Here is a 19,947-nt window from a genome sequence, read left to right on the forward strand (position 1 = left end):
AAATTGGTTTAATGTTTCTCATTTGTTGAAGTGAGAAATAGCCAAATCATGTGTACTTTCTCATGGCACATGAGCTTACCACCAATCCAAAGATCTGAGCCCCACAGTGTGTGTGCGAGGAGGAGTAGCCCAGGGAATTCTGCAGCATTGAGGAAAGCAGGTTTATGATTCCTGTCGTTGCTTTACTAGAGAATCTGTCTTTTGTTTTTCTTGAAAGAACAACCTACTAAGCTTCAGCAGCAGCTTTAGAAACATAAAATAAACAGAGCACAAGTGACTGACTTCACGAAACTGAAGGATGCTGCTGACTACGCTGACATGTCCTAAAAGATAAGTTTATAGATAAAGGCACACTGGATACAGTATTTAGCAGAAGCATTAATAGCAGCGTGGCCAATAAAAAGTTGTTCCTTATACAACTCTTTTGTTTAAAATGTATGTTTCTGGGAATATAATTCCTTCTAGAACATTTTGGGAATTTGTGCGGAATGGATTAAGCCCAACATCCCAATTTGAAAAAGAAAACAAAACTCATGTTTTGAGTGGGCCTTAACTTTCTTCAGGAATGCTTAAAAGTATACACTGTATGTGTTTACACATACATTATGTTAACACATTTGGAGCAGAAACTGAAAGACATCAGAAGCTGACCTTGCTTTTATTGACCAAGTTATTTAAAAATATACATACACTCACACACTCAAGAAGGGGCAAGGTGAGATAAAGCTGGATTTTTTTCAATAAAGAGCCTAAAACCCCCATACAGAGTTAAAACTTGGCTTCTGAAAAAAGCAAATCACACCATTTATACTGCATCTTGCTGGTGGGTACGGGACAAAACATGGAAAATGCTTGCATTAGCCTTTTTTAGCTCTGAAGAGCTTCTCCCACCGCTACGACTCCTGCAGCCACACTCAGCTCTCCAGAGAAATGCAGGGCTGGGCACAGGATAGATACTCTTCAGTGCAGCCCTAATAACCTTAGGGACTTCTGCTGGCTGCATGTGAGAATCAAAAGTATGAAACCAGTTACAAGCATGCCATGTTGCTGCAACTTTTGACTACTGATTCCTTCCAACCTAGACAGTTTGTCTGACTTTTGCCCAATTCTTACTAACAAATGAAGCACAGAAGCCACAGTGTTCAACCCAACTAATCTGTTGTGACGGACTTCTACAAAAGGATGGAGAAAGACCCAAAATTCCCTACCAAATTATTTCTTATGATGGAGGTGAACTATGTCCTCTACCTGACCTTTCTCATCTCCCTGTGATCTCTATACTGTTCCATACTTCTCTGTTAATGGATTCTGTACCACAAGATTTTAAAAAAAAAAAAATAAGTGTTAAAACCAAAAACACTGTCCAAAAATGCTCCCAGAGGAATATTTTCTCCAAGAGAATACATCGTTCCACCAGCTCAGCCCAAGACTCCAGCATGTCAGTAAAGGAGCCCCAGAGAAGGCTGACATCGAAGCCATCCAGTTCCACTGACGCAGATGCTGCCACAAGTGAGGCTTAAGTACAAAAGCCAGGTCTTCAGTTTGAAATTTCAAGAACAGTACTGGGGGCATGGCTTTAAAGCCAAACAAGCACACTGTAAAGAAATTATCCAGATTGTGAACACTGGAACTCCAATATACCTACCCTTCCAAAGCACCTAAAGGGATCTCTTTAGGTCAATACAACTAGTTGCTGCATAGCCACAGAGGAAAAAGTGAAACAACCTAATGTTCAAGCTAAAACTTTTCCCAGTACCAATTCTCATGACAATGAATGTAGGTGCTGAACCTCCTGCTCCACATAGGCTGTTTCACCACAAGCATTTCAGTACACAAATGGCTGGCACATTGTTTAATTGAGCACTGAGGCTGACAGATGGAAACTTGTCTCAGCTGATGGTTCAGTCTTAGAAGGTCCAGAGCTCTTTAGAAGTGCTCTCTAAGCAAAAGGCTATTTGAGATGCTCAAAATGCTTCTGAAGGTGCATTACACCACATCTTTCCTGCCTTTCTGTTACTGTTTGCTGGCTGAATGTGACAGACACCAGAGAGCCAAAGCACCTTCATCATTACAGAAGCAACCTGGACAGCTGGACTTCCCTGCAGGCATCATATTTTTTTATGTAAATACAGGGAACATTGCATCCTACAGGACACAGATGTATCACATTACAGCTGATTAAGTGTACTACTAAGTGTAAGCTTTCTTTGAAAAGAAGACACTTCCATCTGATGAGCACTAACCTAGAAAAGGAAGTCACAAAGCACAGTCAGATATAAATACAATGCACTAAAAATGCTCTGTCTTGGTGTTCTCAACTTAAACTGAAAACAAAGATGGAGCCTATGATCACATATTGCTCTCTGTAGTTGTAAGGGAATTTATCTGTATTGGCTTTTGCTGGTTTAGGTCAGCATCGTAATCACACTGCTTCTCTGAGAGAAAAAGACAGGAGCACAGTACATGAACCTTTACGCATTTCAGTTACCATTGTTAGTTCCATAGCAGCCCTGGCTAGTCTGTAGCAGTGATACAGGTAAAAGGGCCTTCTGAAGTTTTAAACAAACATTCATCATGGAATGTGCAAGAAGTAAGATGTGCTCTTCCTCGTTCCTGTAATGGTGACAAGAGGAGTTAGCTGACCATCTAGTCCTTCCTCCTTTCATTCCTTAACCGTGACAGAAATTTCCCCTTTCAATCCGCAATTAGTTGATATTTTAGGAAGCTTTTTGTTCTGGAAAACCAGGTGGGTCAACATGTTTCAGATGTGTTGGATCAGTGTGTTCTGTGCTTTTACCCTCATTCAGTTATCTGTCTTTGGAGCTGTAGTTGAAGGAAACCCCATTTCTGATACATCCATTCATGAGGGTTTTAGGATTCTCTCTTTCAATCTTTTCTCTACTGAAGATAGTGTCCTGATCACTGTCGAACTCGGATTCAGAGACCATCAGACTGGAGTTGTGTTCTGTACTTCTGTGCTTTATACCTGACCAAAAAAAAAAAAAAAAAAAGTAAAACAAGCTCATTAGAAACGTTTAACTTATGTAACAACTAACCATCCTCTCTTCTGCTGTGACATGAAGTACAAGTGAAAACATTCTCTTCAATCCCGCATAACAGCGTGCACCATTGCCACCAATAACATAAAAACTGGCCTAGGAGGTATCAGACAGATACTCCTCTGACTTCACTACAGGCTCATCAGTCTGTAGCTCTGAAATGCGAGAATATGCATTAAATTTGAACCAATTAGATATCTTGGTACATAGCCTATGTACTTTTCATATCTTGAATCCAGAAATTAGTCTGTCCACTGAACTATCTGATTAACACAAGCAGCAATGAAAGGTCATGATTTCTACATAAACATTGTTTTTTTAAGACAGCAGTTTCTCAGGGTGATTTTGTTTCCCCTGCTAACAAATGAAACTCTGGTAAACAAAAAAATACATGTGAAAAGAGGACAGCAGTTAAAGTCTGCTGATATTTAACAGGATGCTTCTGGGCCAGGAGGGAACTGCTGCACAGCAATAAAACCAGCTCAAAAAAGTGTGTGCAGGAGAGGAAGGGGTTACATGGAGAAAGTCTGTATGACAATTAGATGTTCTAAATTAAGGTTAACAAAGTAGCTTAGACCAGTGGCTGAGCCCAAGGCATCATGAGAGAAATGGATACTCCCTCAACCATTTAATTCTCCATGGTTGCCTCTGCCATTCCCAGATTTGCAGGTCAGTTTCTGGGCTCCTCCTGACTGCAGGTGTCAATTCAAACATACTGACTGTAAACTTGGTGGGTAAGTTCACAGCTAAAACAGATCGCACTTGCCATATTTGGGTCGTAGCTCCATTCTCTCCTGCTCATCTATGTTATCCAGGATGGTATATTTTGTTTTCTTTCTTATCTTCGTTCTCTTTCTGCTAAAAGATATGTACCAGAAAGACATTTGGTTCTCGTATACACACATAAATCTGCTGTTTTCCCTTTCTGTAAACATAACTACGTATCCCAATATACAGAACCTCATCGCACTTTCTTGCCTGTATTTAAAGAGTTGTTCCAGCTTATACCTCTATAAAGAAGCTTAAAACTATATTCTCTGGTCTAGACTGATTTTCTCTCTGATTTAAAAAAATGAAGAAAGCAAGAAAGACTGACTTGCTTTCCCAGGCCACAGGGTTCAGTTTGTTCAAGGTCAGTATATAGTAACTAGATAACAAGGTAGACATACATTCATTTCCAAATAAAATTTCTTCAAGAATTGGTTAGGTGTTCCCACTCCGACTCTTAACTGAGAGAACTGGTGCTTGTCTGGTTATGCTTACAAAGAAACCCAAACAATAATGGAAGTTGGCTCCCTCATATACACACATGCAGAGACAAAGCCATAATGGTTTGTAGGCAATGGCTTTAAAACATCCAAAAATCCAGCCAAATCTTGGATTAGGGTATCTCGTAGTTTCCACAAGGCAAAGGGCATCTCTTGCCATTCTGTCCTGTGCAGCATTTCCTTCCTCCTTTTTTTTATTTTTTTTTCTTTTTTTACACTTACCTGTACCAACCAGCCCTCACCCTCTGGCACAAGCCACATGAGGACAAAGGACAGAAGCAGCTGAAATCATAGATTCATAGAATGGTTTGGTTTGGAAGGGACCTTAAAGATCATCTAGTTCCAACCCCAGCCACAGACAGGGACATCTTCCACCAGACCAAGCTGCTCCAAGCCCCATTCAAGCTGGTCTTGAACACTGCCAGAGATGGGGTACCCACAACTTTTCCACAAATAATCCCTTTCTCATCAAAACACGCAAGATTATGAGGCTCCATGCTACACTATGGGGCTAGAACAGAAAACACTTCTATTTAAACCTTTCTAATGACTACATTGTTTCTTCAACCACAAAAAGGAAACCAGGATCAACTCTTACGCATTTCAAAGAGCACCCTTTACATAATGCAAAACCATAGGAAAAAGTGAAAATCCAGAAATATTTTGACAGCCTTTCATATTTGCTAACAGCTGAACAAGCCATCTATTTACTGGGCTTTTTAAGAAGCAGCAAGAACACTTCCTCCAGTGACAGAACTTGCAGGGGCTTGTCACTTGAAAGAGAATTTCTTATCAGCTCAGTAAGAAAGACGGGGGGGGGGGGGGGGGGGGGGAGGGAACCAGAGAGGAGAATGACAAACAGTAGCAGGAAAAACTGTTTAAGGAAAGAGTAACTGAAGATCTCTGCAGTACTCCTTGCCAGTCAGCCAGATGCATGCACCATGTCCACCATTCCTGTCTAAGGGAAACACCAGGTTGGGAGCAGCTCCCTTCCTATAGCCTACAATACTCCTACAACACTGACTTTCAGGGTGTGCCTCTTTTTTTTTTTTTAGCATGGAGTACTGGAAGACTCAGTGGGAGACCATGAAGATCTGCAGTGTACTCCCAACATTTTAAAGCAAATTACATCTTAATATGAAGGATACTACAATATCAGCTTTGTGTTTTTCAAAGCGCAGAAGAGCACAGAGGCACAAATGGATACTCCTTTTTTCAGTAAAAATGTGTCCATAAAGAAACAGACACTGGAAGCTCCTCACATGTCTGTAAAAAAGAGTTCAGTGGTTTAGTCCTAAGGGCTGGATTAAAATGTTGTGTGTAGTTGTGTGCAGTTTTTGCATATAACCCCATTAACCCCCCCCCCCCCCAAATCACATACCTTTTGCAGCAGCAGATGCAGAGCCAGGCAAGCCCTACCATGACCACAACCAAAATAAAAACAGATACAGTGACATAGAGTATACTCCACTCTGAAAAAAGAAATACAACAACATATTTGTAAAATAATATGAATGGGATAATTTCTAATACAAGTCTATTAGAATAGCCAATCCTGAGGAATGGGGAGTGGCAACAGGAGCTTCGGAGAACTTGGCACCTTCACATTCTCAGAAGAATCCCTAAAAATTCTCAGGTTTCTAGACCAAAAGTGCCCTTTTGAAAATCTTCTTCCACTCCAATACCTTTTACCATTCCAAGATACCTGAAGTCTACGTGGGAACTTAAGAGGGAATGCTTAGCACCTCAATTGTCATTCTCTAACTGAAATAAACATAGGTGTACTCTAGGGCTGGCATTTTAGTAGTGCTTTAAAAGAGCAGCTGATTAGAGATAGATCCTTCTACCTCCATGGTTACCATTTGTAAATCCATGAAAACATGAGAAGGGCACAGAGAGAGTACAAGAATGTGAACTCCATCATATGTATACTCACTATTTCAGTGGTGTTGTTATACTACAGAACAAAACAGCATTACGGCAAGGCTGCAGGAGGTCCCAGCCTCAGGCTTAAAACTCACTGTCTCATTTTGGTTGGTCAATTAGCATTCATTCATCAACAGACCGACACATGGCCTATGGTTACTTAATGGCTTGTAGCAAGCTCCTCAAACGTTTACAGATTTACTTGAAGACTAGCGCATTGCTAAGTAAATGTCTCCAAGCCTGCACAGTACTAAGAGTACTTTATTTGAACTTAAGTAGAAGACCCATTTAGTTAAATTAGAACTATTAAATATTTGAAATAGAAAGGATTAGCTGGTATGTTAGGTGTGCCACAGAATGCAGACACAATTAAGCTGGTGAAACTAAACTTCATTTCCCAAGTGCAACATGCAAACCAAAAGAAACTGTGAAATTAATCATTCTAAAAAGCTGAGGTATTAAAGGTGACTACATTGGTTCGCCCAGAACACTGGTGTTTTCTTTCCTTAGGTCAGATCATACCTTTTGGCACAGAAGCATCAACCACCCACTAAAATGATTTAAATTGTTGTCTCTTTTACAGCTTTGCAACAATCAGATGACCACTACTCAAAAAGCTTTGCAATGCCCACACTATTCAACAACCCTTCCAACTGGCCCCACATTGTCCCAAGATCTTCCCCCTATGACAAAGTTTTCATGCTTTTTTCCTCAAATAGCGGTACTTTTAATCATTTAAGCTTTTAGAATATTTTAAATATGGGCTACTACTGTAAAGACATTATAATTTCAAGACATCTTTCTACAGAAAGATATTGCTTGGCTGGAAAACAAACAGACTGTGTTAGTCTTCCCTCAGCATCTACTTCCAAAGTACTCCCCCTTCTGACAGCAAATAAACAACAGTCTCACAAGATGATGAGTTATTCTTGAAATACATTCTGTACCACCCAAACTCACCACAATTACTCTCTCCATCACTTAGATAACGATGAATCAAGTTTTCCATCCACAGCTGGTAGCAAATGCAGCGCTTTGTTATGGGGTCACAGTGTCCATGTCCAGAGCATTTTAAAAGACAAGCTAAGAACAAAACCAAACATAGGGTCAGTTGTATAAATGCACAATTTTTCATGCATCCTCTTACTGTGAGGCTACATTGGTGGTAAAGCATCTAGTTCATAATATTCTCTTATTTTTCAATCTCCCTTTATTTTGATGTTATGTTCTAAACAGATTCACAGTTCATCAGAATGCAGGCTGTAAAGAATATGTATCTTATGCGTACAATATTGAAACTGTATGCAAGTCAAGAACAGATTACTCTAACCAGAAATAAAGAGTTGAAGTTGTGGAATTCAGACCTGATCCTTTATGACAAATTTGTAAGAACTTCTAAGTACCTCAGAACTGGGGAATAACAGCATTCTCAGGTATCAGAAGACAAGCATCATACCAATAAACTAGAGTGCACTTCAGTATTTCAAAGCTGAATTACGGCATCCAAGGCCAGAACATTTAATGCCTCATAGGCTTATAAGTAGTAGCTATTGCTAGATTAATGCATCAGATCAGACTAAAATGAAAAGTTATTCCCCTTAAAACTTAAGAGTAGAAGATCTGCTACGTCAAGAAAAATGTTAATACATATTTTCAAGTGACTCTACACATTTTAGTAATCCAAGTACATTTACAATAGAACAAAAGTTCTTTTCAACAGGTAAATGAAGACAGTATTTACTACAGAATCAATGACTATTTTACTGCCAGAGCTAGCTCACTTTGTGATTGTATCATTATGTTCTGATTTTAAATCATGGAGAAATCATATATGCAATATCTGAGTATCATAAAGGGTGCACTTTACTAGTGAAGTTCAAAATAAGCTTAGAAGTTCAAGCATCTTTTGGGGCAAAATAAAAAGTTCATTATAAGAAACCCCAGAGGCCTGTCTGCATTGCAAGTATTAGAAGAGTAGTTATACCAGTGATCACCTCACCATTTTGATTGGTAACAGACAAGTTACCTGTCCTGGGTTCAGCAGTGGCAGTCATTTTTTCTCCTTCTTAGTACCTGGTGCAGTGCTGTGGTTTTGACTTTCGGCCTGGGAACAGCGCTGATAACACCGATGTTTTTAGTTACTGCTCAAATATTTAGTCTGACCAAGGACTTTCTGAGTCTCATGCTCTGCTAGGGAGGAGGGGAAGATGGGAGGAAGCAGAGACAGGACACCTGACCCAAACTAACTGAAGAGGTATTCCATACCACAGCGCATCATGCCCAGGATGTAGAACTGGGGGCAGTTACCCAGAAGGGCTAGTTCACTACTGGGTTGGGCTAGGTATCGGTCGGCGGGTGGTACTGTATTCTCTTCCCTTCTTATTTCCTTTATCATTATTACTATTTGTGGTAGCAGTAGTAATTTGTGCTATACCTCAGTTACTGGACTGTTCTTATCTCAATCCATGGGAGTTACATTCTTTCAATTCTCCTCCCCATCCCTCCAGGGGGAGGGAAGAAAGGGGAAGAGTGAGAGAGTTCTGCATGGTGCTGAGCTTAAACCATGACATTACGTTACAAACCTATTACTGAACACTAAAAGCCTGCAACGAATCAGAAACATTAAACATTCTATAATATGGATATATTAAGCTTTTCCCATCTTCCAACAAAAGACGGTATAAGTCAAGTATCTCTATCCTCATTCCCCAGGCTTTCCTGATAAAGACCAGATTAAGATATTGTGCTTTTGCATGCTGTCACTGATGATGTCTTTTAAAAGAACACAACTGGCACCAGTCTACCACAAATGAACAAGCATCTTCAGTTTTATCTTCAACATCATCTTTTGGAAAGCTACATCCAAAACCAGACACCAGGTGGCAGACAGAAGGCCTTCATGCACTGTTTCCAGGCGCCGTGCTAGCCACATACCTGCAAAGTTCCGAAATGAGCAAGTACAATCCAAAACGTACCAGCTGTGTCAACCCTCAGGACTTTAAAAAGCAGAAAGTCAGCCTTCTCTTTCAAAAGCTGCACATGCAGAGTTCGTGAGACATCTGATGCCTTGATCACCTTGGAAGGATGCCCATTCTGCACGTAGAACACAACTGCGGTGCTGCAGAAAGAACAGCTAAGGTCATGACTGCTGTCAAAGATCACTTTTGTCAGGCATTAGTTTATAGCCTTTGGTTTTGTTTGTTTCTGGAAAGCAAATGTCACCACTGATAAAAGATTGGGGAACTCCGTCCATGGATCAATCAACTCCATCCAAATGCCATGGACTTCATTATGAGCCAGGAGACCAGCAGTTCTCTGGCTTCTCATTTTCACAGACAAAAGGTGACAACAGAAAATATAATTCTCTCCTTGGTCCTACTGACTCCTGCTTTAAGAGAAGTATGTATACATTTGCTTTCCTCACTCTCATCCAGGACCTGTTCCAAAGCACTCTGAGGCAGTTTGAGTATCTTTAGGAAACTGAACTTCAGAGCAAGGTAGCCAGCAAGAAAATAGAAGATGGGAATAAACCAGGTTTGATCAGATATTGCTGGAACCTTACTTTGAATATAAGCAGTACTTGCTTCACTGTAAGAAAGTCTGTCTCACTCCATCCAGTATTTGGGAAAAATAGTGTATGGAACAAAGATCTTGAAATACATGCATGTGCTTTATTTAAAGGAGTAAACTATACAAAGAATTTTTAATCTTTTTAAAATCAAAACACTTCAGTTCTGAGCCTCCAGAGAGTTAGCTTCATCAATTTTCTACCACAGCAGACAAAATTCACTTTTTAGAGTTATGAGCATAGTTTTTTTTTTTTTGTTCATCTTAGAAAAGATTATTTTACAAGTCATTATGAGCTGTGAGTTAATGAAAATCACAAATCTTCCTTGCACAGCAGGTTATCTTTGTACCTTATATCTGAGTAGGCTTGTATCTTCTGAACTTTGATATCTGAATCCAAAACATTCAGCAATACAGCCAGTTGTCTCACCAGAGTGTCCTTCTGCTGTTCACTCAGCTGTCCCACTCCAACTTGCAGAATGAGCTCCACCAGACCATTTCTTTTGGGATCTGACAGAAAAAAAGAACATGCTGTTCTTTCAGAGCCTGGACAATATTTCAGTACTAACTGAAGACAATACAGTATTTTCCTGCATAAGGCCCATACTCCTTGTAACCCAGCCCTTTTGTGTTCTTAGAAAAGTACTGAAACAAGCCTGGTGGGTCCTAAGACAGCAACTGAGGTTATCAGTTCAAAGAAAGCACTTCAGCGTGTTTAGCATGAACACATTTCTGTGCAGAATATCAACTTTTGTTCTCCTAAATGCTGTCATCTTAAGGTCTCAGAGGGAAGCACTAGGCGAGTCTAAGTTTTCAGTTCCCTGCTAGTTTTCTACTACTGGCTACCACACACAAAAAAAAGGAGGTAAAGATGTAATCATATGGTAGTATGCAAGAATCTGTGAGCAAGTCTAAATGAGAATGGTCAACTTCAGAAATACCAAATATGTTTCTCTTCACAAACTGAGGGTTCTGTTAAATAATACTTGGACTTCTAGAGTGCCTTGCAAACAAAACAAGCTTCACAAACATCCATGGAGAATCCTGAGCCAATTATTGTGACTACATTCAACAATAAAGCAAGGAACAGAAATAAAATCATTTTCCAAGAACCGGAAAAGAAATCTCCAACAGACCAAAGATTTCAGGCTCGTTTCCTGAAACCTCAACTTATCCTTCCAGCACACAGGCATTTATGCTGCTTTTGAAAATAAGTCTATACACGACCAATACTAAAACTATGAAAAGACAACTTAAAAACCCCTGAAATGCTTTGAGGTTTTTGTCTTTCAAGATGAAAAGAGGGAAAAGAAGCACAAAAACACACTTTCATTCATCAAATACACAACTGCAGCATTTGTACCTAAACTAATGTTTAGCTCCCATCTCTTTCTATTGTCCAAACTGATTAATAACCAGGAAAAAGAAACCAAAATGCTTCCAGTAAGGTAGTTAAGAATCCTGACATGTCTAACACACTCAACCCTATTGAAAGAACAGAAGAAGGTAGGGAGAGACCTGTTTGCTTTATGTTTTAACTTGACAGAATCTTGTCAACATTGAAATAAGTGAAAAGAAGAGCAAAGATGAGGTATTCACAACGTATCGATGACCTTTTAATTGTCATACCAGGCCGCACTTCAATAGTTGCTGAATCAACATCTGAGTCTCCTTTAGCATCTGTTACTTTCAAGTGAAAAATGTATGTTCCTTCCACCAGATTAGTTAGCTGCAGTACTGCCTCATGGTCTGAGCCATGGATCACATCCTGGAAAAAAAACCAACCAAAATTAGTACTGGGATGATTATAGCTACAGAGAAAGTTGAAGGTGTGACTATCAAAGTAAGGTGTCTGGTATGACAGTGTGAGTTCTTGCTTTGCTTTTGGGATAAATGTGACCTACTCACACTTTATGGCAAAGTAATACAAATTTGGAAGTGACATGTAATAAAGGTGTCTGAACAGTATCAATATTTTAATAAAACCAACAGAAAAAACAAAACAAAACAAAACAAAAATCACAGAAACCAACCCCAACCCAAACCAGGCAGAAACATGGTTTCAAGTAGATTTTCGTCTACTTGAAAATCTGAGACAGGTACATTATTATTTCTCAGCTTTACTCCATTATCCTTAGTTCTGCTTTCTTCACTCTCAAATTACTTTCTTTCCTTGGAGTCCATGTATTTCCAACTATCACCTCTGCCAGCTATATATTGAAGCTAAACCTCTTCAAATTTTCTCATACCTTCATGTGAATTGCTTCTGGAATCTCTGCTATCATTTTGCTGTTTCTCCTTTCCTGGTTCTTACCAATTTGTCACTATTTTCCTGACTGCAAAGGACTGTACACAACATTGTGCAGACAAGCAGAAAAAGTTATCACATTACAGTAGCTGACACAAACTTCAGTTTATCAAGAGGTACTTTTGCTGTCTGCCCATCTTGAAGAGCAGACTAACAGACTCCACTGCCCTAATGACCCAACCTATTCACTGTGATCTGCCAGTTGTGTATGTAGATCTAGCACCACACATCATTTTTATCTTAAACTGGAAGTTTCACCTCATCTGGTACCAGACACAATTCCTTAGTCTTTATCGGTACTTCTTGCTATCTCAGACCCTTCCACTTTTAGGGTATCTGGATTTCAGAAGATTTTTCTCTCAGACACACTAGCTTGGTACTATCACCCATTACTCCTAAAATGGCAAAATTTCATTCTTACATTTCAAGTCTTTCTCAACTAGCTCTCTTACTTAGACACCATATTCTGTTGCTGTACTGAAAATATCACAAGCCCCTTGAACCAAAGCATTAAAGAGAGCAGGGAAGACAAACCAGAAACAGACACCATGCCTCAGAGCATTTTATGAGTCATACTTGCCTGCCCTGCCCTGCTGCAGCGATGCTACATGCATAACGAGCAGAATTTGACTTGTTACAACCTTCAAGAAACTTACCCCAGCTGCTGGGCTTTGACCATCCCGAATCCACAGATATGACACGATCCCCTGGTCATCAGCAGACCTTGAGCCATCCAAGGTAACAGAGTTATTTGGTAGAACTAGAACATGTTTCCCACCAGCATGTGCCCGGGGTGGACTGTTGTTTTCTAGCCATAGAAATAGCGGAGAAGGATTTGCTTTCAAAACATGTGAAATGTGACAGGCCATTGCAAATACACCCACACTGCAACTCTTTACCCGAGGATTACAGGCAATAACAACAGAATCTTGTTTAAAAAGGTACAAGGAGAGAATGAGTGGGTATATAGAATTTGGCTCCAGAATTACTACAACCTGACAGAAGCAGAGCTGCACCATGAGGACAATACCAATAAGAGGTACCATACAAAAAGATTTTTTTCAGAAAGCATTGTGGGTAAGCTATTTACAGTATGACAAAAGCATCAGATCTCAGTCAAGTAAAAAGATTTTCTGCCTCTTTAGAAACACAGCCCATGTGTCCACAGATCACCATGCTGAGTTCTCATTTTGAGAAACACTTATTACCTAACAGAAGTTTGTGGAAGGCATTGTATCTTCACACAGGCAAATGTTAATTGGGAAACTTACAGTAAACCCAGTTCACAAATGATTTTTGCTTACCTCTAGCACTGAAATGAAGGCATGCATTGGGAGTACAGCCAAAAAACAACGAAGAAACATGAACGCATTCTCTTTCCAGAAACCAGACATCACTGACTTTTATTTAAAACACAACTGATAAGACAGAGCTCCAGGAAGCTGTGAAGCTGAGTGAAATACCTTGCCAGTCTGAATATTAGATTTGACATAAATTATTCAATTCTGGACAGATCTCCAGGGCACTGGCTAGCATTGTAGGTATTCTTTAGAACAGCACAGAGTTCTCTGTGGTACAAGTGACGATCTTGTCTCTTCCAAATAAACCAGTTGATTTAACTTGGCTACCGGACCAGTGAATATTTTTAATATTGAACCTGTGAGAGTTGTCAGTACATACTGTGACTCCACGTCACAGTCTGAATGAAAACGTGAGACACATTTGGGCAGAGCTGTTGTCATACGTTTCTGACTAAACACCTAACTGAAATTCTAGAACAGTTTAACCAATGATGCATGTGGGTAAAACTGAGTCCATCTGCTCCAAGATATGCAACACCTGAGTTGGAGCAATCCCAAGCACCAATACAGGCTTGGTGAAGACAGGATTGAGAGCAACCCTGAAGAAAAAGACTTGGGGGTGTTGCTTGACAAGAAGCTCAACATGAACCAGCAGTGTTCCCTTGCAGCCCAGAAAGCCAACTGTGTCTTGGGCTGCATCAAAAGGAGCATGCCCAGCAGATCAAGGAAGGTGATTCTCCTCCTCTACTCCATTTTCAAGAAGTCAGCAGCTAAGATTCTGACACAGCTCTATTATCATTTCATAAATGGTATAGGTAAGATACTTGCAGAGCCAGAGTACACCAGTCCCCTCTAAAAAAAACCCATCAAGGTATGCAACAGAAAGCCAAGCACTGGAACAAACAAGATTTGAAACATATTATGCCACCTTCTTTAGAGGGACATATAGACCTATGGAGATTGCTGAAATCACTACCTAAGGAACAACATGAGGTAAAAGATGGTTGGATTGTCACCACCTGCAAATTTGAGAATGCAACACACTATGAAATCTGTTGAGGAGTACCTGACAGTACCTCTGTCACAGGAATGAAGCTGCCAAAGAGTCTAAAGCACAAATCTTAAGAGAAGTGGCTGAGGGAACAAGGATTGTTTAGCCTGGGGAGAAGGAGGCTCAAGGGAGAACTTATCACTCTCTACAACTATCTCATAGGAGGCTGTAGTGAGGTGAATGTCAATCTCTTCTCCCAAGTGGAAAGCGATAAGATGAGAAAAAATGACCTCAAGTTATGCCAGTGGAGGTTTAGGTTGGACATGAAAAAAAAAAAAATACAAAAATTTTCACTAAAAAGGTTGCCAACGACCCTTGGAGCGATTTAAAAGATGTGTAGACATGGTACTTAGGGAGTGGTTTAGTGGTGGATTTGGCAGTGCTATGTTAATGGTTGGACTCCATGACCATAAAAGGTCTTTTCCAACCTAGGCGATTCTATGATCTTGTACAATAGATATTATTATACTAAAGCCACTTCTACAGCATGCTTCGGGGGGGGGGGGCGGGGAGGATAAATAATTAACCCCCACCATAGCAACGGCTTACCTATATAAAAAAAACCCAAATAAATACAGGTCTGCTAATGCTAAGTTTTTAAGTTGAAATTGGTATACTCTGAGACCTCACTTAAAAGCCACAGTAAAACTGCTTTTCTGCTCAAAGCTTAACTTTAAAATGATGTTTTCATTTTATTCTCAATGAAGTAGACACACGCTAGTGTAGTAGGGTCAAAAATAATATTTTTTAAGCATTCTTATTACAACTAATTCTGCATATATTTAACTTCAAAAAAGCTTGCAGTAAGTGAAATTAATGCTACCAATCACTCACAATACACTTTACAACAAAATAGCAGTTAACTCTTCTTGAATACCCTTGAAACATGACAACCAAATATATTCTGTTAGTGACTGAATTAACTGGCAAGTCGCCTACTGTATTCTAAGCAGCAGCAACTAGGCTTACCTTCCTTCACAGTAATAGATAGCACAGATGCACTGCTTAAGCCCTGTTGGTCTTTCACCGTCAGCCTGAAGCGATAGGTACCAACCTGAAGACCAGTCACTGTTGCTATTGCTTTGTTGCCATTTTCCATCTGTACAGAGCTTGGTCCACTGAAACAAAGCATCCCAGGAAAGGGAAAAAAAAAAAAAAAATAAAATCCTACATAGACAGCCAAATTATTCTTTCAGCAGCACTGATCATGTCATTTGCTTTTATGTATATTGTAGTTTTACCAGCCCTTGTAAGCACAGGTAGTTAAAGAACTATATGACGCATGAGTTTAGTTCAGAGAATTAATAAACCAATTTTTTTGAAGACAAAGCACCCAAGCATTCCATACTCATTTATTAGAAAATTAGAAAATGCACCCCAGAAGTTCAACCTCCCCACTTTACTATTTCATGGGAGCATCCAAAGACTGTTGCTTTAAGAGCCACTTACAACATCTGCATGTTGCCAAAAAAACCTCTTCCTGTACCATGGATGCACTAATACCTTGTCCTTTTATTAAGGATCAATTAGTTTTGCACATAAGCATACAACTAAACTTTTGTCAAACATTTTTAATCATCATTCAAGAGTGTCACCGACTATTGAAAGCTCAGGTTAAACAGATTGTCAATTTATTGTCCAACAAACAAGTGACCAAGAAATCCTAGTCCTAAGCACTGATGGGAAAACTTTCTGTATTTCAGGAGGGTACCCAAACCCATTAGTTGCTTTTTAACAGGAGACATGGAAGCTCCCATCATTTTCGCTTAATTTGGTAACAGTAAACCTCAAAGTGACACAGTGCAAAATATGGAAGACTTATGCAATCTCTGCCTAAGCTGAACTTAAAATTCCTATCACCCTATTACTACCTGAGCAGGAACATCCTCAAAACAGCTCTCCAACAGTGAATTACCCAACACAATTGTGTAAGAGGTTCTGGCACCCAATCACTTTCCCTTCTTTATTCTACTGGAGATCTGTAAAATCTCTAGATACCTGATATTTTCCCAGTGATAGAAGACAATGCCTTGGTCATCTTGGCTTTTGCTTCCATCCAGTGTAGTGCTTTCTACTGGGAAGGTCAATTCCTTGTCAGGGCCAGCCACTGCTACTGGAGGACTATTATTTTCTGTAAAAAGTAATAGTTGGTGTATGACATTTTCTAGGTAGCTACTGGCAAGGACTGTCAATCATAACAGATTTTACACAGAATATTATATAACAAATTCGATATATTGGCTCAAAGGTACAAATCACAAGCATAATGTGCACAAGCCAGCGGAAAATACTAGGTGGGTGAGACCAGCTCTGCAACAAGCCAAATCCCACAGCAAATACTTCCCTTTTTTACAGTCATATCTAAAAGTACATGCTCCCAAAGTTCTGCAGTGTGCTCAATGCATCATATGCAATGTTTCATAACAAGAGTAGTGGGGTATTTTCCTGGTTCCACTACTACTTCAAAACCACCCACCCAAATATAGGCCTCTGCCTGCGAAGATGATACTGGCCCAGTTTTGTGCTGCTCAAGGTCAGCACAATGCCACTAAGTTAATGCCAGTTTAGAGCCTTTTAGATTTAGTGCAGGCACATATAACCTATTATTGTGTTTTCAGCCTATGCTTTTCTGGCATTGTAAAACTAATAATTCTACCATTTTCCTGAATATTTATTTACCCTTAGACCTGACTTCTATATAACATCTTTCAATAACACCTTTCTAGTTCCACCCTACAATGAGTCTAAAAGACACCATCGTAAGCTGTACTTCCAATTCACATTCTTGATTTCCACAGTAAATGCCCACTGTGAAGTTTTCCCAGAAGGGGTGATCTACAAAAAGATGTAAGCAACAACAGGAAGATAAAATGTTGCCCCATGGTGGAATGTAAGACCTTCAGATGGGCAGAACAGGCTACTCTGGATGCAACAGGCAGACACAGTAAAAAAAATAAATAAATAAAAGGGAGTGCGTGCATAAGATATCTCATGAGTCCCAGACCATTTGGGCCCTTTCATCACTTAGCTCCCAAATCTAAACAAGTGTGTGAAAGCTGCCGCCTTTGAAAATTCATTGCTTGACACTTTTCCCTCAAAAGTACAATGCAATTCTAGTGAGAATTCAAACTACACAAGGATTCTCGAAAGAGGACTGCAAAACAATAAGGAAACTGAGCAAAGCACTGGCTGATACTCTGAACAACTCTGCAAAACATACTTTGTAGACTATTACAAGAGTCCCATTTTAGCTTTTAGACAGACAGTGACATACCTGTACAGGCTGCATTACATAATCAGGCCAGTTTGAGCCTTCAGGATCACTACCTGGACTTTCTATGACCCTACACTTATTTTAAATGTTTGCTTTGACAGAAAACAGAGGTGGAGGAGTCCCTGAGGCAGGGATACAGGACATTCGGACTGTCATCTCAGTGGTGCAATGCGGGGAAATGATGTATTCCAGGACAGTGCTAAGACATCAGGTTGACCACCCCTGAGGGACCCAGACATGCCTGCAGCTGACTTACCAGGCTGTACTATCAGTGTGACCTCAGCTGTGGACCGCTGCCTCGCAGAGTCTGTGACAGTCAGCTGAAAGGTATAATCTCCTTCCTGCATTGCAGATAACTGGAGGTAAGGCGTTCGCACTCCCTACACAACATTTATAAAGACAGAGCGTAAGATAAACAGAAATGCTCATGGAATATGAAAGATATCACAGAGCAATTATGAAGAAAAAATATAATTTGTTTTAATTCATCAATACAGTGCTTGAGCAAGCAGTTTAAGCATCTTGTAGACAAAGAGGAAACTGAAAATTTGATGTACAGATGTATGCATTCCCTATTGCAACTGTCCCTATCAACCCAGAGAAATATTTATAGACAATAAACTTTAATATCTTCTAGTGTAATTGCTGCATTGTTTCTGAACCACAATAACTGTGAAACACATGGGATATTAACTTTTTCAATTAGGAAATTAAAGACTGACAGAAATTACTACATCTTATTCCATTTCCTTTGAGATACTGTAAAACCAAACATCATGACATTCTTTAATATAATATTTATGAAAATTGTTAAATGCGAAATCAAGCTTGATTTGATCCCAGCCAGAGAGGCTTATGGAAAAAACAAGTTAAACAAGACAACTTTGTCCTGAATATACTCTTCCAGCAATATTAGTTAATATCCATTATGAACTCATAAAATGACTGGGACCAGCTATAGGTCCTTTTGCTAATAAAATTAGCATAAATAAAATAAAAGTGGCATCTCTCACATGAGGAATAACAAATCACAACACAATTAGGTGGGGTTTTTTTTACAAATATGATAATGAGAACTAATGATTAACTAACCAGCAAAGGTACTTGTTAAATTGCCCTCTAATCATGGATACCATGTAACACATCTGAGACCAGCATCCTCAGCTTTAGGGAAATGAAAAAGATTACTAGGCTCTTGGAAAGAAACTGTAAAATGCTCTTGCATTTCCACATTACATACCCAATGAGGTACCTCAAACAGTCATTCCCTTTTTCCAGGAAAGTTGCTTTAAGGCTGAACAGTATCTGAAAACTACAAGTTCAGGCTGCACGGATGCTTTTGGAAAATCTTTGTCATGCTAAATGCTATAAGCCATTCCATAGTTTCCTAATTACCTCTACAGTATAGGCTTTCATCAATATTACTCCTTTCCTAAACAGAGCTACAAAGTGATCTCTTTCAATTTCGGAAGGTCTAAAGCATTTGCAACACTGCAGAAATCAGGCCTCAAAAAAAATGGCTTCTGAGTTTCAACGGGCTTCATTACGTTAATTACCTCAACTGGCTACAGAGTTACAAGACTCTTCAACTGAGGGCAAGTTCATTGAAAATTTTTATTACATTTTCTCAGATTAAAAAAGCCATGAAAATAAGAGAATAAATTTAGATGGCCTTTATAGGAAACCTAAGTTTTAGTGAGCATACAAAGAACACCAAAGAGCATGGCTGCATAACACTATCAAAAGCCTTGCCATCTTTCACTTGCAAAATTAAGCTTCTATTTGAGTCCTACTTTCTCCAGGAGGAAATGTTATAATAAAACCTTGACCATCCTCCACATTCTCACAAAACCAATTTTCAGCATGTCCAGCGTTTCAGAAGATGGAAGCCTGTGGAGCTCTAGGGTCCAAGGACAGACATTGTGAACTTGGAAATCTTTCCAAACCACCAGGGAGCAACAACAGCAGGAATGAGAAAAAGCCTCAAGGTATGATAAGAGAGAGAAGGAATTAAAAGTAGTATCTACAATGAGCACTGAATGTATCAGAGAGGAATGATGACAACAACAACAAAAAAAAAACTAACAGCACACTAGATATTCTAGTGCTTCTGAGTTCTGAGTAGTTACTTAGGTACGTGCTTGCTCGTGTTAGATGCAAAAATAAAAGAGCCTTCCAATCCTAAGCAAGGAG

At 39.5% G+C, this 19,947-nt stretch overlaps 1 protein-coding gene across 4 annotated transcripts in view; it reads right to left on the reverse strand.

Moving 5' to 3' along the window:
* Positions 1-635: 635 nt before the first annotated feature.
* The window catches only part of KIAA0319 (KIAA0319 ortholog), a 55,439-nt gene continuing 36,127 nt past the window's right edge, over positions 636-19,947 (reverse strand). For 3 of the 4 annotated variants that reach the window (XM_061449593.1, XM_061449595.1, XM_061449592.1), the window contains exons 11-21: positions 18,011-18,134; positions 16,479-16,611; positions 15,450-15,598; positions 12,785-12,936; positions 11,450-11,588; positions 10,171-10,330; positions 9,229-9,371; positions 7,214-7,336; positions 5,709-5,799; positions 3,826-3,917; positions 636-2,986 (exon numbers count right to left, since the gene is read on the reverse strand). In XM_061449593.1, the coding sequence (XP_061305577.1) occupies positions 2,808-2,986; positions 3,826-3,917; positions 5,709-5,799; positions 7,214-7,336; positions 9,229-9,371; positions 10,171-10,330; positions 11,450-11,588; positions 12,785-12,936; positions 15,450-15,598; positions 16,479-16,611; positions 18,011-18,134 (1,485 nt within the window). In that variant the 3' untranslated portion in view covers positions 636-2,807. The remainder of the gene's footprint in view (positions 2,987-3,825; positions 3,918-5,708; positions 5,800-7,213; positions 7,337-9,228; positions 9,372-10,170; positions 10,331-11,449; positions 11,589-12,784; positions 12,937-15,449; positions 15,599-16,478; positions 16,612-18,010; positions 18,135-19,947) is intronic. The other variant, XM_061449594.1, reaches the window with a different exon arrangement.

This window comes from Pezoporus flaviventris, unplaced genomic scaffold, assembly GCF_033815535.1.
Source record: "Pezoporus flaviventris isolate CSIRO_AGI_PZ_B2104156 unplaced genomic scaffold, CSIRO_AGI_Pfla_v1 ptg000007l, whole genome shotgun sequence".
In the NCBI taxonomy this organism is placed as follows: domain Eukaryota; kingdom Metazoa; phylum Chordata; class Aves; order Psittaciformes; family Psittacidae; genus Pezoporus; species Pezoporus flaviventris.